Genomic DNA, 27,548 nt, shown 5'->3' with positions numbered 1-27,548 from the left:
TCCTGCCTGCCAGGACTGAAATCTGGATCTCTTTGTGGTTTTTCTTGGAGTTGGCAGTCCTTCAGATATTCTACAAGATGGCCTTTGATAGGAAACTATCCTCCTTTTCCTGGAGAAAAAGACTGACCAAATGTCACAGAGCAAGAGTTCAAGCAGGGGATATGGTGAGAGCAGGGATTTGCAGAGCCTGCTATTGTTGAGTGTCACACTGGTGAGACAGGAACTATTTCAAAGAGGGATATTTGGGAAAAAAAAGAGAAAAAAAAAGAAAACAAAAAGAAAAAAAAACAAAAAAGAAAAAAAAGAAAACCCACAATTGATGATTTCTACTTCTAACATGCCTCCAGCACAGTTTGCAATGAAGATGCTCAGCCAGGTGAGCCAACACCTGCAGTAGAAAACTGCTCTGAGAAGAATAAGTTGGCAGACTTACTCTTCTCTTGCCTATTAAGCTCCATGCTGCAGTGTGACATGATGAAATTTGCCTCTTTTTTTTTTTTTAATTTTAGTGTTTTAGTTTATTTAGTATGAATAGTGCTGAGGCTTCCAAAGAGGAAAATGTTGTATGAGGAGTTCACTCCCTGGGGAGTGGTATGTTAACTAGTTTCTGTTCTTGCTGCCTTCATAGAGTCTTTGGAAAGGTTTATGGTGGCCATACCTAAGCATGGAGGAAATAAAACAACTTGAGAGAAGAGGAAGTGCAAAAATGTTGCTTTAAAAGCAACTATTGCTCTGCTTTCTCAGAATTCATATTCTTCCATTCTTCTTGGCTTTTTATTCAGGAGAGTGCTCTACACAGCGTTGTTTGGGACTGAACATCACATCCAGACTCCCCTTTCCTCCTCACCATAGGCCAGACAGACAGTGTGGTGCCTCCTTTTCTCCTTACTGCTGTTGACTCTGAGTTGCTGGGAGAGCTCAATTTTTCTCCCATGACATCTTTTCCTCTTTAACAAGCTCTGTGATCACCAGAGTGTTTGCTCTGTTTCAACCAGGAGGGAGAGCAGAGTCCTTTGACAACTGAGTCAGAAAGGTCCTTACTTTTAGGTTGTAATCTCTTGACTTTTTGCTATTTGTCTCCTGGTGACCAACCTGTCTTCTATGTTCTAACACAGTATGAAATCCTGGCTTTTTGTTTTCTACCATTTCTTGTCTAAAAAGGGTCATACCTAAGAAACTGAGCAGGATACCACTGTTCTGCTCTGTTCTGTTCTGTTCTGTTCTGTCATGGCAAATCATGGTATTGTTAGTACACCTCTAGCCCTCTAAAGTAATATATATTTTGTTATATTTAAATTCAATTCACAAACTCTATAAGCTGTTGTATGTAAAAAAAAACCCAAACAAATATTCCAAAGTGAAATGACATAGACTTTCCAGAGCTCAAAAGCTGCATGACCGTAAAGCAAAAGCAGGAGTGTAAGAAATATAAATTGGCTTGTAGATATTACAGTGATTAAAGAGATGTAGGTGAAGCATGGCAGTGAAGCATTTCAACAAGTAACAAGCACCTTGAGTGAAACAGAAATATCTCACCACGATATCTTCATTAAAAGCATCAGACTTTCTGACTAAGGAATATGAGTTGGTAAAAAGCATTTGACCTAAAATGTTGTGTTTAACAGGAACACAGAGGTACAGCATTTTTACTTAACTGTAATCATCCCTAGTTAAAAAAAGATTCATTGTGATAAAGGTCTACATTCCGACTTCTAGAGACCTGTTTTCTACAACCAAGGGTCCTGTACTTTTTCTTAAGCTAAAAACAAGTCAACTGTGTGCCATATATCCCACAGATGACTGAAAGTACTCTCAAACCATGGATGCACACACCTTATGCTACAAGCTTGCAACTTGGCAAAATAAAACAGCAGATTCATACTACATTACCTTTTCTTTAGCACAGAGTTTAGAGTAATGCCTAAGTGTTTATTCATACAAAAATGATAGTTCATGTATAAATATGTAAGTATCTAACATCTGCATGGCATCTTTTGCTAGACCCAACTCTACTATTAATTCACTAAATAGAGACAGATTTTCAAATCTATTCAGTAAATGATGCCTAACAATTCTGGAAAAGACATAAGGAGTTCGGCATTGGACAGCTAATACACTAGTGACACTGAAGCTGGCAAACAATCTGAACTTGGAAGACTGAGTGACTGTGCAATAAAAACTCATTGAAATATAGCTATAGGATCTCAACAGGTGGCCATCACAGATGTAATTTCTCATGTTTGGTAAATGAACCAGAGTATTGCTTTGTCTCTCACTGCTCTGAGACTGCAGTTCAACCAGGGTTCCTCTGGGCTCAGGATCTCCAGACAGACCCTCCTGGCTCACCCACCTAGGACTTCATCCAGCTTATTCCAGTTGCCCAGGCTTGGAGTCAGCTCCTGAGTTTCTCTGAGACTTGAGCAGGGCTCTTCTGGAACACTCACACTAACTGCAGGAAAATCTCCATGAATACGTGACTCCACATATGTGTGGTCATAAGTCTGTTGAGTCTTTTCTCTGAGAGTGAAAAATTGACTGAACTAGGAAAAAGTTGGGAACACTTCACAAGTTTTCCTTTTTGATTACTCCAAATCACTCCTGAGACTAAGATCAAAGTCTCTGACTAAATCCAAATCATCCTGAGCATATCTTGATTTATCTCCTGAACAACTAAGTTTATCAGTACAAATTGCTTTCAACACTTTTGGGTTTTTTTTCTGCTTTGGAAAATTTTTTCCCCTGTTAAAGTGTTCTCCCAGCAAGAAGCTATGGTTTGTGTTCAAGTATTTCCAACTCTAAAGACCAGTCTTGACATGAAATGTTTCTGGCTTGGAAAGCAAAGGCAAATGCCTTGTTAGCAAAGGTGAATTTTTAGAGAAATATAAAACATGGAGCAAGTTCATGACTATGTATTATCAGCCGGTACTGACAAGTTTTGTGTATACAAATTTTGTAGATTCTTGCAATTCCATTCAAAAAATTTTCATTTTAATGCCACTTTGCAAAGCAAGATATTATTATTGATAGTCAGATCTCATACAATACAAAAAGAATTTTTCTCTCATGCAATCAACAGTTTATCTGCTCTCTTTATGCTCCTCTGTAAGCCTGGAAGGCACAATAGCATGGATGGTCTGCATTAACTCAGAACTCATAGGAAATATATTCAGAATCAACTCTCTAAAACATTCAGAGTAGGGGAAAAAAAAAACAAACAAAAAAGCCCCATATTGGGATGGTGGACATAGCCCATTTATTTCCAGTAAAAAGAAGGTATATCTATTTAGCAAAATGGAGCTGTGAATGTGGAGTAATGTAAAACACTTATGTTCACTTAATCTAGCATGTTCAGTGCAACCTGGGTTACTTTATGTTTCCTCTGACAGTCCCACATCACAGTCAGCACAAGGAGAACAGCATAAGCTACAATCATATTTTTTCTAGACATGCCTGCCTTTTGTTTGCAAAGTGTGATTCCTGAAGGCTTTGCATTTCACTATTTCAGGGAAGTCACAGATTTGCAGATGGATCTATGGGCAGTGATGGACAAGGTCCCTAGCACAAACACTTCTACTGCAGTTTTCCATCATCTAGTTAAACTCCTTCATTTGTTCTTGCCCCTGAAAGACTAAGCATATACTACCATGGTTTTTGAATCTGCAAAATTAAAGCTAATCTAAATGTCTCTCACTATGCCAGCTTCTGGATGACTCCCCTCCCCACGCCCTTCCCAGAAATAAAATAATTCCCGAGAGAACTGAAAAGCCCCAACTTACTTGCTGCATTGTAGGTGAGTGTAAAGCAGACTGGACCTGCATTGGTAGCTGGTTTCCAATGGACTGCTGCATTGGGATCGGCTGGTGCTGCTGGATGTTGAGATGCTGGTGCAGAGGGGGGCTAATCTGAAGCGGTGGAGGAGGGGACACAGCCATGTTTGCTATGGATACAGTCACTGGCATTTGGTTGTTGGGCTTGGGCGCTATGTTCCTGGGGATGTTGGCATGCATGGCGGTGATGTGAGGATTCATTCCTGGTTGTTGGTGGTAGTGGGAACTGAGGTACAGTGCAGAGTGAGCCTGGGCAGGCCCATGAAACACTGACTGCTTTGAATTCATCATCTGAGGTTGTGGGGTGGCTTTAACATCAACAGGTTCGCTGTAGCTCTGTTGGGAAAAACAAAAATCAGAAAATGCTTAGTAGTCACCAAATATGGCTGTTCTACCCCCCTGAAGTCTGTTTAAGAGCCACACCATAGGCAAACATTTATCTGGACCATCAAATTTTCCTTGAATTGGAGTTTGCTTATTACTCTAGAAAAATAATTGCACTTTTGCCTTTAACATTGTAAAAAACCCAAGTAATTTAGGTCCTTAGTTTCCTGGTCTAGCCTGGCATTTTCTTTATCCAAACTTGGAACTGCCATCACTGATCTAATATCTTACACAACCAAGGCAACCAAGCCTGACACATTTTTTCACATAAGCAGCCACTATTATTGTCCTCAGATTTCATGGCCTAGTTGAAAGGAGAATTAGGAGGGTGGGTTATAGCAATATTCTGTAGTGATTTTTGACATGCCTTGTTTCTCCACCTGCAAACTATGGATAAGATTTTTAAGGTCTTTTACCATATACATTGGTATTGCTAAAAGCTATTTATCAATTAGTCAACATGATGAAGAGGCTAAACCCTATCCTCATCTGTTCTGCTGCATGGAATAAATACACTAGTTGCTGTGCCAATACCTTTATTTTGAAATATTTTGTGTTGGAGTACTATCCATGTCATCAAACATATTACATAGGCCACGCTTTAAGAGAAATAGGAATACTTTGAATAATTTCTCTTTTAGCAAAACATGCTTTATTAATCCAATTCATAAGGCTCTGAGAATTCTGTTTAAAACTTATAGCTGTATAAATGTTAACCTGCACCAGATATAGGAAAGTTATCTTCAGTCTAAAGCTAGAAGAATACTACATAGACTGTGAGAAACTGCAGTTTTCAGAAATATTGTGGTCTGCCCTGATTTCTTAAAGTTACTAATAGTAAAACTTCTCCATTAATGAATATGAATTTTAATAATACTTTTTGTTCTAATATTTAGAACTTGCTACATTTGGTTAAACTCAATTTACTCAATGTTTTTCATACATTTATTTTCTTAGATATCTGGAGTGCCAACTGTGTGCTCAAATAAATGAGAAAAAACATTAAGAATTAACTCACATATGCTTATAGGTGGGAATCATAATTTGAAGTTAAGTCATACTGGGATTAATAGTCAGTGAAAGGTGAAACATGCTGGAAAAAAAAAAAGGCAGAAATGTCCCTCTGGAAAAAGTCACTTTGTCAAAACAAGGCTGAAAGAGGAATACACGCCCTTATTCTGTGATCTCCGTGTCATGTTTGCTCAGTTTACAAGTCAGAGTAAGTTTCATTTTACTCTCAGCACTCCAGGGTCAGTGAAGTCTATTTGTATTCCTTCTGAAGGATGCACCATCACCAACAATCCGTTGACATGAGCGTTACTGAAATTGCTTCATTATATGCGATGATGAAGATGAGAATGATAACTTCCTTCTCCCTATGTGTAACTGCAGTTCCATTAGTCAAAAACCCCCTGTTTGCTTCGGTAAATGAAGGAAAATTAAATGAATATGAAAAAATTAATGTAAATCTCTGTCTCTGTGGATCTGCCTAGCTCTGCTGACGTGTGGGTGCACACGTGTGCAGTATATATTATGTTCATGTTTCCAGGATTCAGATGCAGACATAAAAGCCTGAAAGTAGCTGAAAAATCTGCCATTATTTGGATATTATTTTTTAAACACTGAATTAATGTTCATGAAAATATGGGAAGAATTCCCCCCCGCCTCCCTGCTTCCCAGTTGTGTTTTTAGAACACTCCTGAGTGTAGAAGCAATGACTGGCAGGTTTGCTGAAATTTCAGCAATTCAGAAGTTTGTTAATTAGCAGCATGGTCAGGAGACTCCTCTTGGGTGTCCCATGCTTATTACACATTACAGGAGGTGCAGGCTGTGTTCTTTCTTGAGAGACTTGGAAGTTTTACTGAGAGCACAGTCCCCTCATGGAAACAGTTGGTCTTTCCATGATGTAGCTGGCAGGGTCTCTGTGGTCCAAGCAGGGATAATTGCTCCTGAAGTGTCTAAGGGCAGATTGGCTAAACTAATCCTCCTGGTGAGGTGAGTGCTGCAAAAAGCCTTTGCTGACATACTGATATACACTTCTATTTCATTTGTTACTACAAAGATGCTGCCATATACCCCTTTAACAATGAAACAGGGAACTAATCTAATTACTGGACAATTCTGAGTTCACACGTAAGTGGTGGATGCATGGCCCACACTGATAAAATTACAGACATATAGATAGTATAATTTGATACTTTAAATGCTGAATTATGTTAAGAGGAATTGCAGAGTCTCTGGTCAGAGATGAATAACACTTATTACACCTCTGAGAAGAACTCTGCAAGGTGATCAAAAGGGACAGTTTCAGTTGTCCCAAGCTATGAATCAGCTTTCTATATGTTTCACCACCTCTTGATCCAGTAAAAAGCACAACACTTCAGTTTAAGATGAAATATTTTGCTGTAACTTAGGATGCTTTAAGTCATATGTGATCTGAAACCAAATTGTCCAATATCAGTGTAAAACACATCAATATTATCAGTTACTGGAATCTTGATAAATGAACCCATTTAATGCCATTCTCCAGCATCCTGCACTTTCAGCTTTTTTCTGCAGGTAGGTCAGAAACACATATTTTGTAAGTATTGCTGGACCTAATAAAATAGGTGATGTCAAGTTTTTCAGCTGTGTGATATCACTTTGCTGTGAAATAAAACAAGCAGCATGTATGACACACAGGTCACACTACGATTTTGGGCCCAATTGCTGCTTTCACAGACTAGAATGGGCATTGCACTGGTCCAGTGCAGTATCAGACAGTCTTACACAAGGACTTTTATTATGGGTAAAAATTGGAATTAAGAAATAATGGATTTGACTGTCCAATATGGGTTTCAAATGCACAGTTACATTTCCTACTTTGCAGGTTGGCTTTCAGCCAATATTCTCTTGACTTATCCAAGGATAAGAGCACACAACTTAAAAAGCTCTCCCAAACCTCTAATTAATCTGCCCCAAACCAACACAGACAATTTACATCACTAATTTACAGTATAGAAGTTCTAGGACAAAATTCAGATATATGCAGTGGAGACTAAAATTACAAATCCATGCACACAGGCCACCAAACACTGGGGTCCAGTAAATCCTAAATCCTAAAAAGTCAAGACATGTAGTGAGAACATCTTCCATCGCAACTAGCTGGAGAATGGTGGTGTAGACCCACCACTAGAGGGTGACAGAATATTACATTTCGTTAATGGCAGGTGGTGGTATTTTACACGTACATTAGTGAACATACACGAGGGTGACTAATTAGTTTTTCATAACAGTCCTTTGTGCTCTTTGAGCGGCTTATACTTATTCTGGAGAACAAATTGAAGCCTTTCTGTAAATCTTAACATTCTTCATAGTCTAGGAGAAAGATTTCCTGTGGACCTGTCTCTCCTTCTAACATCATCACCTAATACTCTTGTCCAAATAAATAAAAAAATAAAAACTCAGAAGGTGAAGACAAGGTAGGTAGGCCAAGGCAAGGGAATGGTACAGAGAAATTATGACCGCCCTTTAGGCACAACACAAATCCCCTTCCCATCCCCTGCCCCCAAAAGAATCTGTTGTTTTACTGAAGCACGAAGAAAAAATGAAAGAACATTTTGAAATCCCAACAGAAAGATAAAGAAAGTGGAAGAGATATAGGAAAAAGGAAGGAACAAAATAAGTACTACTATAATTCTGATGGTAACAAGTATAATTGTATCAAGTAAAATTACTGGTGGTTCATGACCCTTGGTCCACAAAGTTATTTTATTTATATAATATTTTTAAGGAAGTGTGTGATGATGCAGATGAGTGCTGTTCTTAACAGAAAGCATTCAGGTTGGATAATTTTGCGCAAAGTTTGGAAAGTGCTGAATCAAGTTCTTCCCATGATTTTCATCAAACTCATGACTTCCCTTCCAATTTTAGTGCAAAGAGAGCTTTCCCATGCACCTCTATTCCCTTACTGTGTGCCAAAACTCCCTATGCTTTACTGCCAAATTAACGAATTAAATTAGGAATGAGGGGTTAATAATTGCTCACTTAGTTGTGCTTTTCTGAAGGGAATTTCTCTGGGACTAGTGGTCATTCTTATCACACTGCATTCAGGCACAGGGAGTGTGTCTGTTCCTTAGAGGAAAGTGACATTGGGATTTCTGTCACCCCATTCAACTCACTCCTGTGGTTGAGAAATTATTTTTGGTAAAGACATCCTGCTCAATTTAGCTGTGTTATAGAAAAAAAAAAAAGCCTAGATGATGTCATTTTGGCATCTCCATATCTTTGGGATATAATTTGAAAACTTTGAAACCTCACACTTTAAGCTCTCACCTATGTATCTGTGTAACCAAACAGCTCTTGAAACCTACACATGAGTATTGATTCTCTTTCTAAATTGTGCCTGCCTTCTGGCTACTGTTGGAGATTGCAATCCCATTTCTGTTGGAATATAAACATCCATGTGGTTGAAAGTAAAGCAAGGACATGTTTTAACAAGGCAGCACTCTAAGGGCCTGATCCTTAGACTACTAAATTTAAAGGAAAATCTATTATTAATTCAAACAGAATTTGGATCACAGCCCAACACTGTTACTGTTACTTAAGTATTAATGTCCCGATGTCCATTTTATTTTTCATGAAAACCAGGTAGGATGTGACTAATAGAGGCTGAGAATCATTCCCAGTTGATGATCACTACTTTTGACCTCTGATCCATGCATGGATCAGAAGCATGCCTAGAATCTACAAGTTACTTATTTCCATTGTTAACATGTTAATGCAGTTTTTGTTAGAAATGTTGCCAATAAGTAGAACTACATAGATGTATTCACAGATGATGTATATGGATATCTTCAACTTACATAATTTATACATGCTTCATATTCAGAATTCTTTTCTACCATAGAATAATATGTGGGAATTAAATAGATTTTTACAATAATTTCACTCTCGTATGCAGTGCTCAACTAATATTTCTTCTTGCAATGTAAAACTAAAAATTCAGTGTTGTCCCAAAGAAACCAGAGATGTTCTATTTACAGAGAAAAAAAAAAGGGTTTTTTTCTTGTTCGATTGATTTCAGAAAATTAATGATCAAAGCCTTTCAGTTGGAGCAATATAACTTCAGTTGTTTACAGATGAGATATTATCAAAATGCTTCTTTATTAATAACACCAATTAAGTTCTCCTTTGCAGTAAAATACTCAGTAAATGCATTCAGAATGTTCAGTAAATGTTCTTGGTACTACTGGATGCTTATGTGTCCTTAAAATATATGCTGAGAGACCTCCTCAAGGGCAAAGTGAGCCTTATGGTCAATATGCAAACAGTGTACAGAAAGTGTAAGCAGCTTTACTTGTAGGCAAACACAATATATTCCATATTCAGAATTATTATTTATTTTTTTTTTACAAAGCCATAATGGTGTGATATAGCTCTATTTTAAATGAGAAACAGGTGTTTCTCTTTAAATAAGAAATGGAGGTCTGGCCTTCTCTCTCTACAGACCGGAACCTGAACTATGTGAGGATTTCAAAGCCTGGAAAAGAGCTAAACCTAGTTCAGGTTTTACATGAATATGTATCATAAACCTTTGTGGTTGCCACACCATCCCTTTCCATGATGGTGCCATGCTCACATCTGGTGGCTGATGTCTGTCCTTGAGCCATGCTGAGGAATTCAACAACCTTCAGCCTCTGTGACCAGAATGAAGGTTGCATTCAGGAAACAGCAGTGATTATGTCAGCTGGTACCAGGATGGTCCAGGCTGTGCAGGCTGTGATCAAACTTAGGCAGGCCTGACTCAGCTTAAAAATGAGTTATCTTCAGTACTGTGACATTACAGAGGCAGATAGAAGGAAATTGGCTGCATATTTATGCAGCTCCTGCAAAGCTTACCTAAGCTTAAGTTTGCATCTGCTGTCTTTTCTGTCTCTTTGGTGGAAAGAGCATCTTGAATTGTTTATTCCTTCTCTCAGCTTTTCTGTGTTCACATAATCCTGTCTGTTTGTAATGTTTTTGACATTTTAGGTGACTTCCAACCCCAAGCCTGTCCTTGAGAAGAATCCTTTTTTCTAGCCTGCATGGGCTCAGCCATTTTATTAATACCCCTGTGAAGATGTTTATGAGAGAATGACTTCTCTCCAGCACTGCTTTCTCTCCTGCTTAGCTCTTTAACTCCTACAGAGACCCCTTTGATTTAACTCTATCCACTCCAGTGGATAACTCATATGCATATTTGCAGCGCAGCTGCCTTCCTACCTAACTCACAAGAGGATCTTATCAAATGACATTTCCTATTTTGTTAATTCCAGTCACCTATTGCAATAACAACATCTGGGACCCCAGAGAGTTCAGAAAGCTTTTTGACACATTCCTGATGTTTCAGAAACAAAGGAGTAAGCCATGGGTTGTCATTTATAATTAGTCAAGGTGGCTCAGAAGAACATCTTCAAATCTAAATATACATTTTGTCATCATCTACAGGGGATTGTCATAGATTCATTTAGGATATGTAAGTAAAAATGGATGTTTTATGAATGTAACCTGGGTACATGTGATAAAGGATATGCAACTTTAATTTGATACAAGTGTTTTAATTCCCCAAATGGAAGCACTAGGCTAATAGTGAAATCTAGTTTTATTAACTCACTTCAAAAACAAACACAGTTCCTCTTCAAATCAAAATCTGGCTTCTATGAAGATCAAGACATTTCTGCCAATTTTTGGCAGAAATTACGTGAGAGCGTCTCAGTTTTTGCACTGCTGAATGCAAAGCATCACATGATTTAGCCTCAAATCAAATTCTTGTCACTAACTTAAATACAGTTTGCTCTTTGTTTTCAGCTGCAGTAGATCATTGGTTTCCTTGCTAGACAAAAAAAAAAATGTTTGAACTTATGTTATGATGAGATTAGACAATTGTTTTATAAACACACATTTACTTAGCAGATACTCTGATACATCACATATTTGCACATAAAGGATTTAATTTATGATTCTTTGAAAATTTCTGAGTACACCATAATAATTCCAGAAATGAAAGAATGAGGTATCACAGAAGCATGAAGTACCTGCTTTGGAAGCTTTTAATTAGAGTTTTTCTATCTAGCAATTCTAATGGAAAAAGGTAAAACTTGTATGTGTATGTCATCACTCTGGGGCTGTTTTGTTTTTGCTTTAAGAGAAATATTGCCATATGCCTTGTAGCACTTGTAGCTACAAAAAAAAAAAAAAAATCATGCATCAAACACAACTGTATTTTTTATTATTCTTTCTCTTATGTTTTCACCGAGAACACCTAACTGGTTCATGAAATTCCAAAAACATCTGCATAGACTAGGGCTAAATATAATGTAAGAAAAGCTGTTCTCAGAAGCAGGTACCTTTTTGCCAGCAGCAGAAGGGATGCTGCTCTCCTTGCATGCAATAGCCAACTTGTTAAAGCACTGACCAGGAGACAAGACAGTTCAGTCACTAACTCTTGTCAAGAGATATTACGAATTTTATTCCCAAAAGAAATGTCCTAAACCCCAGCAGCTGCTTATTCCAGGGAGGAGTGAGCCAGGATACAGTGCTCCCCTGCATCTGAAGCTTGGCCACTATGAAGCTATGCAGTTACAGAAAACAAATTGTGGAGAGGGCACTACTGCACACACACATTTATTTAGGAGTTGGAAAATGAATGATCAGGGAGACCTAATATATCTTTTTGCTTTTTTATATGTTAGGCAAATGGTCTCACACATACATATATGAAATTGGAAAGTAATACAAATTTTATAATTTTAATTTTGGGTTATTTTTGGGTTTTTTGTTTTTGTTTGCTTGTTTTACTGATTTTTGTATTCATTTTTTCTTTATCATGGTCTCCATATTACTTTTTACAAGAAGGTCAAAAGTTTTCATTTATGTCCACTGCGTTTTTAAGAGACTTGAATTCCTCAGGCTGGTCATTTTTATTACAACACAGGCAATGTAACAGATACTTTGGGTCCCTGGAACTCTCTGGTTACAAATTGCTGGGCTAATGGCATTAAGGCAATGTCAGCCTTACAGATATGACCTTTAGTTTTCTTAGGAACCACAACTGCAAGATGATGGACTAGGAAAAACTAAGTCTGCCATAGGTTTCAAGAAGCAATTTTACATGTCCAAAGGATTTGCACTGTCCACAAAACTGAAAAATGTCCAATGTGTTCACTTCAAAGTCAAATGAGGACACCACTTTGACTTAGATACAGCATCAGAGTTTTGAAATATGCCTGAGTATTTTGAATTTGTATAATATTCCTCTTGCTGAGAGGTTTTAGCTTCAGCATAGTCACTTCATGAAACTTGAAATTGTGTCACTACACAGAGAAAATTAAAGATTCATCTAGTCAAAAAGAATAAAAAGGGATGAGAAATCTTTTTTGTACTACTGAAACAGGTACAGTTGTTCTGTTATAATTAACACACATGTATGTAACACTTATATGCACATAAATATGCATGTTGAACACATAACATGTATATATATTTTAATAAATATTCATAGATGAACCTATGTAATATATGAAAGTATTTAACATTTACCCATATACATCTGTATTAAATATATATATTTGAAAGATGCAGCAAAAAATCTAATGTCAGCCAAAAAAAGGCTGGTTAAGCTAGAAAAAGTGCTTGTTTTATGAAAAAAAGTAAAATTGCAATTCACAGCATTTTATGTAATGCTGTACAAATTACCAGATACCAGAGACTGCATTTCTGGACCTGAATAGTACTAAAAGTTGCAACTAAGGGCAAATATAAAGACACTTGTTTACAATGCAAAGGCTTAGTCAGTACTATAAGCAATATGGCAATCTGCATAGCAGAATATATAATGCTTTGTTATGTGTTTTTACTTTACCTATCAATTCCTACACACGTGAACAAACTCAACAACACACCCATTAATTTCAACCAGTATAAAAAAAGAGAAAATACAGGAAATATACTTATAAATGAATAGGAATTAATGCACACTGACATATTTATGGAATCTTATGTTTACCGTATTCACTGGGTGGTAGCCATACATGTCCTACAAAGACATCATGAAAGCATTTAAAAGTGTACTAGAAATGGGCTGGCAATCCTATCACCAGAGTTGCTGGTGACACTTCCACTCTTTTCAGCTATGATTTTGTCAAATAACACAGTCTGATATGATACAAACTATGGGGGTGTGTGACCTCTGTGTGTGTGTGCCAAACTCCAAACAGAACTGCTCAGCTTTCTAAACAGTGAACGGGGAGGGGAGGGGAGAACAAAATCAGAGTAAAGGGGCAAGGAGCTGAGTGTCATGGAGAAGGCCACTCTCTCCACCTGATGCTCCACATCCACCCCAGAGCTTGATATGAACACCAGTGTGTCTGAATTTCATTATTCTGCTGCCAGGCAGAGGCTAGAAAGTGTCCTGGCAGTAGGAAGACTCTACCCTGTTCCTCTGTAATCTTCTACTTTGACTATTTTGGAATCTCAAATGGCCAAGTTGGGTGCCATGAATTCAGCTCCAAGTCTGGACCACTGAGGTAGAACACAGCATTTGTCCAGTCCTTGCTTTTCAGAAAAGAGAAGACTTGTAAATAAATGCAGAAAAAAACCATGCACAGACTCTCATATGCCCACTAGTTCAAAAACCAGTAATACCTAATGAAAAAGGCAGCAGAATCAGTGTCAAAAAGATAAGAAACAGGAAAAGCATCTGCTCTGGGAGGTGTAAGGCACCTGCTGAGCTGAACAGAGGGGACCTGAGCAGAACCATTTCCCCCTTGTGCCTGCCTCTTCCTGCATACAGAGACCTCTAGGAGGGGATATGAAAGAAAGTTTGATAACTGGATAACATCTGGATAGCCAAAGCATATCCTGATGGGATAGGAAGCATAACTGAGTATCTCATAGCTGCCACCCCAAAGTCATTGGAGCTCTGCTATGAGCACGAAGGGCTTAATATTGTTCAAATACTTTGAAGAAAAGATGTTCCAAGGAGAATACACAAAATTGATGAGAACCTGATTTCACAATTATTTAATTGTGTTTGAAAATATGGACTGTATAAACTTCTTGCTCCCATGTATTAGTGAGAATTTCTTTACACCAAAGCACTGTTGGAACTAGCAGCACAGAAAATTCTGAAAAGCAGCAAGGTTAAACAACATGCAGTAAATATAACTCAGGAAGATCCAGGGTGAACACCTGATTATAAATGTGAAGTACCACAGAATGAGGTAGAAAGCACAAAATATATCTGTGAACAAATTATTAATATGGTAAAAAAGAATTTTTGGAAAAATTGTGTTATTTTTGGCATGTCTCAGCTTTTGATAATGAGGTCTTGGAATCTTAATAATACCATCTAAAAGTAGTTTTTATGGATGGTAATGTAACAACATGGACATAAAAGACCACATTGACTCCAAATAAACTTAATTATGTATTATATATACTTTCTCATGCTTACAGGCTTGTCTAAAAAGCTACAACTCTTCTGGTGCCATATAAATATTTAATAATGATAATGTAGAATATACTGATATTATATTACAAAGGGTTATTTTACATCCTTATACCAAAATGGACTTGCTTTAGTTACATGCCAGCTCTTTTAGATTCTTTGAGTGTGTTCATGGGAATAAGCAATCAGTACTCAGCTTCATTAAGTTTATATTTTTATACTTTCCACACTAGAGGAAAACATTACATTATGGGCAGAATTTAAATAATTGCTTAAAAGTTAAGAAAATGCTTCAGTGCTTTTCTGACTAACAATGAATTTGAATATTTGCACTAATGGATTCATGCACTGAACTGATCAACAGTCTTCCAAATTTTTTCTAAAAAACAAATTTCAGAAAATGCCATAATATACTCTTTTATTGTTAAAAACAAAAAAAAAAAAATCACATTTTCAATATTGTGCATTTCAAAATTAAGTTACATAGTGTGTTATGTAAATAGTCCATGATGATATGGAATAATGATAGCCAAGTTATCTTCTCAAGTGAAAAGCTGGGTTAAAACTTGGAATATTTTGAGCTTTTTAGACCTATCTTTTGCCAATAAGCAAGTTACTTCAAGAAGATTTGCTTGTGTTCAGAGGGTACTCTTTCTGAAGGCAAAGATTATTTCTGGCACCAAACAGTCCTAATACAGAAATGAAAGGTATACTGTAAATTACTTTAACTAAATGCAGGAGTATTTATAATGGCAGCTAAAAATGGAAAGTTATAGGACACAACCCCCAAAAATGAATTAGGTGGCAGTCTTATTTCAGACTTTTAAATTCAGAAGAAACACTGACCAAATAGAAGGATAATGCAGAAACATGCATGAAAAGTCCTTGCACAGCTAATCATATATACAGCAAACCCCCTGAAAAATTAATATAGTATATAGAGTAGTATTGCGTTCAGGGCCCCAAAAAATATTTTGAAACTCACCAAGAAGTTTTTCTCATGCCCTATATGCCAGTCCTTCATTCTGTGCTCTTTACCTCTAAAATTGATTTTATTTAAGTAAGAACAAAATTTATCTAAATTTGTTTGGATAGACCCAAAACAAATGGTTCTAACTGTCATGATTCTGAAGTTGCTCAATGGGTTTTTCACATTGACACAGTATAGTAATTTCACATTCTTCTGCATATTTAAAAGTCTATTACAAATTCTAAAGAGTCCACTGCAAAATCATGGGCACTGAGAATGTTTGAATAAATCTATTGAGAAAATTGCTACTGGCTGTATATTTGGTGTGTTTCAGTAAAGAATGTTCCACCATTGCCTTAGTGGTGACCTACGCCATGCTCACATTGGCTTGCTGGACATAAAATTGAAATTCACATTTCTTACGAAAATCTGCAATATCATCTGAACTTGACCATTTCTGTCTTGTGATTGCAAGGTAAAAAGCAGTACTAAAAAAAACCCACAAAACCAAACCAATGTGCATGATATATATATTTTCCCTTATAGGTAGCACAGCGGCTGCCTGGCATGTTTGTTATATGGAGGTCTGTTTACCACTACCTCCTTCCCCTGTGGAACTGGCATGTTACTCCCAAACTGGAGTGCTGTCTTGATGACCAGGAGGGAAAGGATGTCTTTATGTGGACAGATGACTGTGTTTATTGAGCATTTGCAACTTAAACACAAGTTTAAGGTGATAATAAACAAGGCTATTTGCACTAAATACTGCGGTGCTCAGCTGAAAATGGTTTGTAATATGTCACTATATAGATGTGTGTATGTATATACATCGTGTGTTACCTTGGATACAAGGCTTGCTCTGTAGGCAGCTAACTGCTTCAGATACTCCTTCTTGGCAGCTTCGGTTTTCTTTTTGTATACCTAAAAACAAAGAGTGGCACATTGGTAAATTAATCTGGTTTTGTTTTTATATATCACTGGCGTGTCTCTATGTCTTTCTAAATAAAACAGCCTTTCCTCCCCATATTGCTTAAAGAGTGAAATAATAAACATCAAATATTTTAAAGAAAATATTGTTCCAACTGTGAAACGCCATTTAACTAACCAGCAGTACTGAAAAAACAATATCCCTCATAGCACCTCAGGTTTAATTGCTCAAAATGAAGTGTGAGGCGTACTTTCAAATGGGACCTTTTGGGATGGGAGAAGGTAGGTGTCCCCCCTCCACTGGCTTCCACCTGTGAGACCAGTTAAAACCCTCTGGGGAAGACGAGAATTTGCAGAAAGACATTTGAGCTAAATGAAGGAGGAGATTGACAGCACCGCAGATTAGCCAAAAGAATTCCTCTCTTCCCTGGGTGAACTGATGGGGGCAGTCAAAGAAGCCCATGGAGCTGCTAAGGATAATAAATGTTAGTCATTATTCCAGTCTTGATCCCATATCGGTCTAATTAACTTCTCAGAAGCATGGATCTATTTCTGTACATTTCTCTCAACTCACCAAATTATTTTAAATGTGGCATGTGCACAATCTCATAATAGATTAAAGACCTTGGAGAATCACTTCCATTTTGCCCAGATTTCAAGACCAAAGACTATCTGCAGGGTTAAGCAGGACCTCATAGCACTACAGCAACATGACGTTACAAAAGCGTGTGTAGATATTTAGGGTTGAAAGCTCTCAGGAGGAGAAGCAGGTTCTGACCCATGGAACCTAGCTAATGACTTGCTGCTAGCCATGTCAGTGACAGATTTAGGAACAACTCAGCATTTCTGTTTGCAAATATTGCCATGAGTTTCTCATTACTTCATGGTTTGGGCTTTTTCCTGAAAGGGTAGATTTAGGAGTCATGCATACATCTGGGGCTTCATGTGACTAAGCAGGACTGTCTGCTCATCTTCCCTGTTGAAAGGAGAAGTTTAGAAAACATCCAGAGGTTTAAAAGTGAGGGAGAAAAATAAAGGGAAAGAAAATTTACTTTTTTATTGTTGTTATATTTAATGATTTTTAAGTCAAGTGCCAAAGGTTAATCCACATGTGGACGAACATTTGGGGTTCATAATATTGCACAAAATGAAACTACAGCTTTGTGAATCTGTTGTCCACTTCTCCAGCCAAATGCACAACCTGGGCACCTGCGGAAAGCCTCCACAAGAAAAGTAAAGACTGTCCATCTTCCCCCTCCCATTCCTCACTGCCTGGTTAACTGGGCTATTGATTCAAAGCTAAAAGACAGGCAAAGCTAGGAGGACAATTTTGGGGTGTTCTTCTGAATTCCACAGCTAAAAGCACACAGGAACATCTCCTCCCCAGAAAGAGAAACTTTATAGAACTTTAAAGTGTTCTCTTTTGATCTTCCAATGCTTCAGTAAAACCAGCAGTCCTGTAATGGAGAGGACCTGGCAGCACAGAGTGTACACAGAGGACAATACAGTTGCAGACAACAAAGGGAGAGTGGTAATGTCAGGCTGGAAGGATCCAGTACAAAACCATTTTTATAAAGAATGTACTCGTGAAACAATTTTTTGTTTCACTAGTGCTTTACTTTCAGACACAGAACAAACCTCAGATACAGGCTGGCAAAACTCAGAGGCTGCCTAAAAGGATTAAAGATTTTGCTTCCCAGGGAAGCAAAAGATCACAATGGAAACAGAGAAGTCTTAGGCTTCTAAAATTGTAAATATAAAGACAGAGCATGAAAAGGATTGGTTTTAGCTGTGCAACTGTATCTTTGCACCCTTGTAATTTCTCCAGATTAAGATAAATATGTAGTGTTTGTTGATCTCCTATTGTTCTGCAAATAAAAAAAAAGGTAGCAATTTGCTTCTTAAGTTGTTATCATTTGTGATTATTAGGGGAATTACTATTTGTTTTGAAAAAAATAAGAAATTAGTCAGCAGTCTGTTCCTTGCTGCTAAAATTAATTCAGCTTGACCTACAGAACAAAGACTAAGCTATACTTCTTTGTATATTGCCATGCCTCTGTGTCACCCTGATAGTCAACTTAAAAAACAGAGCTGAATAACGAATTTTGCACAGAACAATGTTCTTCAAAAGATCATGTATCTACTGCTTCCACATTGGGTTTTATTTTGCATTACGCAAATATAAAAAGTAGACACTCCTGCTGTGCTCTTACAGTCACAGCATAATTGAAAGAGTCCTCTGGGACTTGACTTTTCCTGCAAATAGTCATATTGCACAAGGTTAACTCAATAATATGAAGCTAAAACAATTCTGCAAATGTCCTTCTAAAACATCACTACTTCATAGAAACATCATCACACCGTTGTTATTTAATTATGTCCTACCTATGCCTCTACCATGTTCTGTGTTCACACTGCCTTACCCTCATGTCTTGAATCTTTTGGTGAATGAATAATAATCACATGAACACCATGTCTTCCCTAGCACAATAAAATTTACTGATTTAACTGGTCATTATAGTAAATATAGTAAATATACTGGGTGGGAAAAAGTTTTAGATGACCCCAGCCTGCTTTGATTTTTGCATTGGCAAGAATGGCTTGCCTGGAAGGTGGTCAGCTCACCCCACTTTGTGCCTGGAAAAGCATTGGTGTGTCCTCTGAGGACAACAGGTTGAGCTCTCACTATGCCCTTCCCAAGGAGCCCACTGCTTAGCTTAGCGTGCAAGTAGGCTGATGATCCTCATGCTGGTTTTGGAAATTGATTGGCCATGGCCTAGACTAAAAATTAGAGTAAGTTCTGCCTGTCTGGGGAGTAAACACTTGGTAACATAAATAGCAACAAAGTCTGGTCTGGCCATCAATATTTTTCTCTGAAGGCAAATGAATGTGGCCCCAGCAGTGGTACCAATTCACTGGCTCTTTGCTGGACTGGACTTGCACTGGGAGCTTATGGAGGCAAGGCAAGTGGGGAATGTCTTCAGCAGCAGTAACTCAAACAGGTATGAACAAGTCAGCTGCTTCTCTCAAACTCTTTCTAAATTTTTTTCCTGAAGCTGTGGGAATTTTTTAGCCCTCAGGCTTAAATAGTTTTGTGTTGCTGTAAGTATAAGACTGTATCCTTGCAGCACTTTTGGGGAGGAAAGACTTGTGTCATCATTCAAGTGTGCTCTAGAAAACAGCTGAAGGTCTTTTGAGCCTCATGCTTAAGACAGTGCCAAATTATCAAACACATCATATCCAATAATACAATTAACATTTTTCCTGTATCATAAAGCAGGGTTCTGTTCTGTTACTTATCTATATGGTATAGTGGGAGTATTTAATTTTATTTATAGCATCTTAGAAATCTCCTATAAGGTCATTTTCTTGTCCTCTGTCAAGCAAGCAACAATTATTAAATAAGCAACTTGACAGGAACATATAGTTATGGAATTAAGTCATTTCCATTTTGCTTTAATTCAATTAACATGATAATTGAACGTCAACTGATTGTCACTCAGGCAGCAAAGGCAAATTCTGATTCAGCGGCATATTTGTGTCCTTACACAGTATTTTATTTTCTATATTGTCCCAGTTGTGGAAAAAAATGAATGTTGGCAGAAAAAGACATAATTTTGTATATGCAGGGTGGGCCAGTTTAATTTATTCTTTTCCTCTTCAGCATGTTATAGAACCCCCAAAACACCAAGACTGCATACATTTATCTATAAATGGAACTTGCTGGCATTATTTTCTGACTGTGCCTCACACATGCAAATGCAGACAGCATAATACACAGGTGCTCATTTAATTGCACTTCCAAGGTAGCTTCAAGTTCCCTTACGCTGTACAGCGAAGCATGTAAAAAGGAGCGAGCACAAAATTTTGTTACTTTGTGCATATAAGTATATTTATATTATATATAAATACAAATGCAAGTAGAACTAGAAATACAAATAGAAATAAAAATAGAAATAAAAATTATATATTATATTATATTATATTATATTATATTATATATCTTCTATTATATATATTATATTATATTATATTATATTATATTATATTATGATATATTATATATCATTATATATATTATATATCATGTCTTAAGCCAGGATTTTGTTCTGGCTAGCCATTTTTTCACAATGAACTTCCTCCCAACTTGCTTGTGGAGGATTATCAACACGTCACAACACAGTAAGCAGTGGGATTACTACCATGTCACTTTTGGCTTGCACCCTTATTGCCTGAGGGGAACAGATCTCCCTTCCCCCAGTCATCACAAGAGCCCAAACAGGCACTCAAATGTCTGCAACCACATCCTCAGTTTTTACTATCAGATGATAATGGAAAATTATTGCTTGGGACTAGAGTCCCCTTTGATACTAGAGATGATACTAGACTTGGGACAGTGAACTAAAGTGACTCATAATTTTAGGAGAAAAAGAGACCTTCAGAAACTCTGTTTTATAGAAGTCTGCAAAAGCTCTGTGTCTCCTAGATGACAAAGAAAATTACAAAGAACCATGCTGCTTCCCTGGCTTTGCCTAAATAGATGGTATGAGGATGACAAAGGAAGGGAAATTTTCTGTTTATCTTGTGGATATCTCCTTAGAGCTGGGACTTGCAAGCAACTTATATTTGTCTTTTTAAAATGATGTAAAAGTGCCCACATTTGTTTTGGTGGAAGTGTTCCAGAAACCCCACAAAACAGTATATGCAAAAATAATAAATCAAAAAGCAACACGACTGATTCTGTATTCTTGGTCTCCGCAGTGTTATATCCCATGGGAGTGTCATTTTCACGGACTACAGTTACAGGAATGTCATCTGATAAAATACAGTAGGCTCCAATCCAGAATTAAATTCCACATTCAGATTGTCATTCCTGGCCCTAAATATGTCGGCTCATAGAGAAAGCTTGTATTTTTTTCCAAGTGGGAGACATATCTCTAGTTTTAATCTCTTGATTTTGCAGCAAAGGCACCTAGAGCTGCACACACTCATCTAAAATATGGGCGAAGATATTCCCACAGCAGTCAGAAAAAAAAAAAAATCCTCAGAATTGCTTAATGGACATTGAAATATATTACCATTTGATTTTCAATCTAAGTACATACAGTAACAAAGAGGCCCAGGGCTAGCTATACGGCTCAGTAGTCTCTTTGACTGTAGAGCATGGAAAAGACACTGATGACATATTAGAGGCTTAAGGGGAAAGAATTCTGTCTTTCTGGCATGTGGGGGAAAGATCACAGGCCAAATTCAGCTCTAGCACAAACAATGAGGCTCCTGGAGAACACTGGAAATTGCAGCCATTTGTGCCAGGCCTAAATTTGACCTTATAGTTTTGATGCCTTCAGCTTGCAGGAGCAGGACTGCACACTTTATCAGAAGCATGTTGGATCAAAGTTGAGTACAAAACAAGTGACATTAAGCACATGATTTATCTGGTGATTATTTCCACTTGCTGGTACTCTTTTTTTTTTTTTTTTTTAAAAAAAAAGGATGTGAGCCTGAATGGAGATAGAATAATATGATTATTTCCACTTGCTGGTACTCTTTTTTTTTTTTTTAAAAAAAGGATGTGAGCCTGAATGAAGGTATAATAATTGGGCCTAAATCCAGTTTTGTATGCAAGCGACATTAAAACTATGTTCTTGTTGAAGTCAAATGTATGGCTAAAAGCTGGGGAAGAAGAAGTTGAAAATTAAGGCTATTATTTATGCACATTGATACAACAGTATTTGAAACCCAGGGTCCTTTTGGCCCAGCTACTTCCAAGTACAATAAATGGAGTTAAAGTCAACATTTCATAATTCAGGAGCCTTGTGCAATATTTCTCTAGGAGCCAAGTTTATTGTGTGCTGCAAATGGATATTAGAAATCCACCCTGAGCAAGGAGTGTCTGATGTTCCCTGTGACTCCACATGGAGTCTGATACTTGTCCCCTCTGAAGTCAATGGAAGTTAAGGGCTTCAAAGACTGGCCATGTAGAAGCCAGGGCTATAGAAAAACCTGAAGATATAAATTTACTTATATGTAAAGAGACATGAGTTGTATCTGCACATAGTATGTGCATATTATTGGCCCATTCCCGTTCCAGCTCATTAATGCAGATTGCTTTCAGATGAAGATTAATCCAGGTGCTTTCAGAGGAAGGGAGAAGGAGAATACACCAGGATGAGGATCAGTTGCTTTGAAATCTTGATGCCCCAGTCTAGATCTTCAAAGGGTAGGATGCAATTTCAAGATAGAAATTTGTAAAGAAAAACAGTGAATCTCCCAAAAACTCCTAAGATGCAACACTGGTGAAAGCACATAGGTGCAAGTATCTGGGAGGAGAGATGTAAAGTTGCTGTCTGTTGTGCCTATTCCAGAATTCATTTTGCTTATAATTCACTTTGGCAGCGTGCACACACAGATGTGCCTTCTCTTCCTATTCTCATTTACAAAAATAAAACAAAGCTAAATCTTGTGTGGTTGTTTATCTACTAAACTGGAGGTACATTCTCATCCTCTTACAATTGTGTTAGTTATTCCTTGGAGATTGCTTCATTAGCACGGAGCAAGAAAGGGTTTCTAAAGGGAGAATAAGAGATAGATAAACAAATGTCTGTGTGAGTACATCAGCATGTATAAGGAGAGAAATTGAAAATTTGTTTTAAAAATTCTACTGATTACTTTGACCTCATGGTCTGCACATCTTCTGAAGCTGTTTCAGCAGCCAGTCCCCTGAACTGTCTGACATCCTGACACCAGGCACCCCACATGCATGGCAATGCTATGGGGACACGACGGCTCTTCCAGCCATGGGGCAGATGATCTCATTTGTCATGTCAAGGGATGGGATGCCATCGCACCCTGGGAGGGAGGATCTAGATTGGGTGCTCCTAAAAGACAGGCGGAGTCAAGACCTCTTGAAACACTGAACTTGGATCCACTTTGATCTGACTTGTGGTGTCTCACATCATGAGAGAAGCTGTGGTGATATGAGGTGCTGGCCAGCACTGCTTGTAAATCCCCTCCTGATCTACCTGGTTCATCCCAGCAGTGGATAATGTGCGGCTAAGTCTAAAACATCCCTGTGGTCAAAAGAAAAACTTATAAAACATGCTTTGTTTTTTTTCATGCTCAAATCAGTCTGGGTTCTTTTATTGACAAAATAGAAACCCCTGAAAGCTTGGAGGTTATAGGGAAAATGGTAACAGGATTACAAACATTGACACTAATGCACAGGGACTTAGTTTTACATAAGTATTGGTAACATACAATCCAAGTTCCACCAGATATTAAAGAATAAACTGCAGCTTTTATCTAGTGGGTCTTTGAGCACCAATGAGGAGTAAATGATTTGATTTTGTGAGCTCGGAGGATTTGTCAGCTGCCTCATATGTATAATTCTGGCTCTTCATATTCCTGCTGCTTCTAATTTAGCAGGACAGGCTCATAATTGAAGCAAATTAACTATTTACACTTGCCACTTCTACCAGGGGAAGAGGACACATCAGCAGGAAAGAATGAGTGGGAAATTAAATTCTTCCCACTTGTGTCAGATCTGCCCTTATATAAACACATTAACAGTAATTTCATGAGGCGTCAACCATAGGAATAAATACTGAGGGATAAAATAATGAGGTGTTGATATTGAGCTGAACTGTTGCAGCTAATATTACTGTCTATGAATTATGCAGCCTGAAAGAAAGCATCTGTCAGAGCACTCAGTCACTTCACCTGCTTCTTCTGATTGCTAAGTTTTGGGTGCCTGAGGTGAATCCCTCCTTCTCCCACCTGTAGGACCAGTGCACAGTTGAAGCAAACACACAGGAACACATACACACACACAAGTATGCACACTGAGCTGTTCATAGGAGGCCAAATTAATTCCTACTAGAATTCCAGTTAAGTCACTGAAGTAACACCAGAGATTAATTTTGTTGAATGTTGAATAGACATTCAATTCCATTTTTAGAATAACAGAACATTTATTAAGGTCTTTGGCTGAAGTTTTAAAGTTACACTAATGTAAACAAGAACATTTTGTTTGTAATTTGCCACATCTATTACAGCTTTACTAGGACTCCAATTAGAAACTTAAGGTTCATTTAGTACATGCACATCTGGTACTGATTTAAAATTACTTTCCTTTTTCATCTAAGGACAGAAAATGACCTAAATAGCCTTTTTACCCAGTTTAAACCAGTGTTCTGTCTGAAAGCCAGTGACTCAACCATTTAGCATGCTGATCCCTTTTTCCTAGGGGCTGTTTATCTCCCCTTTGCAGTAAAAAAGTGTGCAAAAGGCAAAGATGTACATAGATAAGCTATAGAAATGGGATGCATAGAAGTATAGCACTAAATTAGAAAACAGTGTTTGTGATCATAAGAGAGGAACTGGAAAAGTCTCTGAAAAAAAATATCCCAGTGCTATCACTATAGCATTGAGGAGAATGTATCAACACACTACTGCTACAGCTGTGGCCTACTGTTCACAGATTTATTGATCCGAACAATTTTAGAAAGCATTTACAGTGAAAAATGAAGGAAAAAGTACAGTGCCTGCTTCTGATCATGTATAATTGTTGTACTCTATCCAGAATTTGAGAAGTCCATGACAAAGTCCACCATGACCACTAAATTCCCTGTAACTTCTAGATTCTGTGTAGATAGATTTGGACAAACAGAATACAGGCACACACCAGCATTGTTTGCAAATGGGCTTTTCACACACAGAAATGAATGGGAACGTATGATTCAAAAATGCAAATATCTTCATATGCTAAAATGAGAGGAAAGTACACTGGTATCTGCTTTAGTCTAATGAATTGCATTATTCTCATTGTAAGAGTATCAGAGTGCAATCCATTTTAAGCATAACCTTCCCCTAACTTCAGTAAGGCACCCACCATCAGTTAGTTCATAACCCCATTTCCTTTTTTGTCATTCAAATCCTATTTTATCAAAAACACTTTCCTAGTTCTTCACAGTTTGAAAAACATATGTGGTTATTGCACAAAGCTTTTCAATATGCCAGGTTATCAAAATTTTGTTGCAAAGTCTTGGGCATACATATATTGCCCTTAGGTCATTTTTGTACTGAGTTTCTATACTTTCATTTATTCTGTGGTCAATCTTCAGGAATAAACAAGAAGAATTCTTTGCATTTCAGAAAAAAATGGCTCAGATCACAGCAACAAAGAAGATTTCATTTTAGCATGAAAACATGAGGCTATTCTTCTTTTTTAATAGCTGCATTATGTTCTACTTTCTGATTAATTTATATTTACTATTTAAATAGGAAAAGGAGTTCCAATTCAGGAAACATAATTTGGAAATATATTTCTATTTAAATTCCAGAATAAGCATTAGCTTCCAAAACATAAGCCAGAAGCTTTATGATAATTGAATCCTTTTCAGCAAGTATAATTCATCAATAAAGTTGTCCTCTAATGATGTATTGTTTCTTTATTTAACTATTTTTGAGTTTCTGAAGCTTCTTCAATGCCAAATACCAAATGCTACATTAATAATTTTTATTTTTAGAGTCCAATTTTCCTACCAGATACATAGATTTCATAACAGTTACTAATGCTCTGGATCTGAAAAATTAGGCCTTTAAAATACAGACTATCTAGTCAGTTAAGATGTCTTGTAATCATTACTTTGTACTATTAGATCCCTAATGGAAAAAAATTAGTTAAATTTATTGTAGAAAATAGGATTGCCAATTTTATTTTTTTTAAATGGGGACTATCTTTTATTATTTTTGTACAGTGCTAGATTAGAAAGGGCTTGGGCCTGGAATTTTAAAAATGTGCTTAATAGATGATAATGAATAGGCAAAATGAGTCAAAAAGCAATGAAGACATGCTAACCCAACTCTTTAAATAATTGGTTTAAAAAACATAGTTGCAGCCATTTTTACATGCATGTGTCATATGGATTCCACAATGCATCATTCATTTGTGTTTCAACTTAAATTAACAACAGAGACAAGGAAAATAAATTTTGTTCTGTTCTTACAGCATAGGACTTATTCAAATTTTGCTCTCAACCATGAATAGGAAATTGAAGTTAAGCTGGAAATTTAGGGTTTCATGAACTTTTCTTACACATTTCTATGGAGGAGCTTTAATACTTTGGTGGTACTACTCACATGACAAGCTTGAAGGAAATGTACATTTTACAGTCTTTGGCCTTTGCTGGGCATATTAAAAAAGGGAAAAGAAAGACACAACACAACACAAGAAAATAATGCTAATGTGCCAGTCAAAGTGACTTTTCTGTTCCTTGTGTTCAGAAAGTTACCTCTCTTCCAGCTAAACCTTCCAAACACTGGCCTTATTCATTGGTGGATACTAGATAACAACAGGTTTGGTTTTTTTTTTTGTTTTGTTTTTTTGGTTTTTTTTAAATTTATTTACTCAATGAGTGCCAAATCTCAATTCCTTTCACACTGGTATATTTAGCAAGGATGTAGATGTACCTACACCACCCAGTTATTAGCAAAGTAACCCTTCTTTTTTTTTTTTTTTTTCTTTTCCAAGACCAAATAGCTTTGCATACCAATAAATCATTAAGAAGTTTTCATAAATTCTTAGTTTTTAACTGTAATTTTGTAATAACAGTGTATGAATGAAGGAGATTCAGTTCATTCCCAGTACTTTTCCACTCTGTGCTAACATCAACCCCAGTCCAGGTCTCCTGTAGCCAATATAACTCTCACCCAGCACATCATTTCCTTTTATATCTGTTGCCTTCTTAAAGTTCCCATTCCTTTATCAATCCAATCCATTCTGCTGGCAGTTAGTAAAAATGCAACCAATAACAATAGAAGAGCAATGGTATGCTACAGTGAGGATCCGTGGTATTTGCCAGCTGCCACCACTTCAATGTGATGAGCTTCCAGAGTTGCCCGCTTTTACACAGCTTTGACTGACTTGGAATTATTTCTGCAACGTTTCAGGTCCAGCTCTACTGGTCTCATT

The 27,548-nt window shown here is 37.2% G+C and overlaps 1 protein-coding gene across 1 annotated transcript in view; it reads right to left on the bottom strand.

Annotated features, from left to right (window-relative positions):
• The window catches only part of TOX (thymocyte selection associated high mobility group box), a 217,914-nt gene that overhangs the window by 8,759 nt on the left and 181,607 nt on the right, over positions 1-27,548 (bottom strand). Inside the window, exons 6-7 of the mRNA XM_041473687.1 lie at positions 16,490-16,570; positions 3,777-4,163 (exon numbers count right to left, since the gene is read on the bottom strand). Coding sequence (XP_041329621.1) covers positions 3,777-4,163; positions 16,490-16,570 — 468 coding nt within the window. The remainder of the gene's footprint in view (positions 1-3,776; positions 4,164-16,489; positions 16,571-27,548) is intronic.

Source organism: Pyrgilauda ruficollis, unplaced genomic scaffold (genome assembly GCF_017590135.1).
Source record: "Pyrgilauda ruficollis isolate IOZ18807 unplaced genomic scaffold, ASM1759013v1 scaffold30, whole genome shotgun sequence".
Classification (NCBI taxonomy): domain Eukaryota; kingdom Metazoa; phylum Chordata; class Aves; order Passeriformes; family Passeridae; genus Pyrgilauda; species Pyrgilauda ruficollis.
This window is presented reverse-complemented; position numbering and strand designations above follow the sequence as displayed.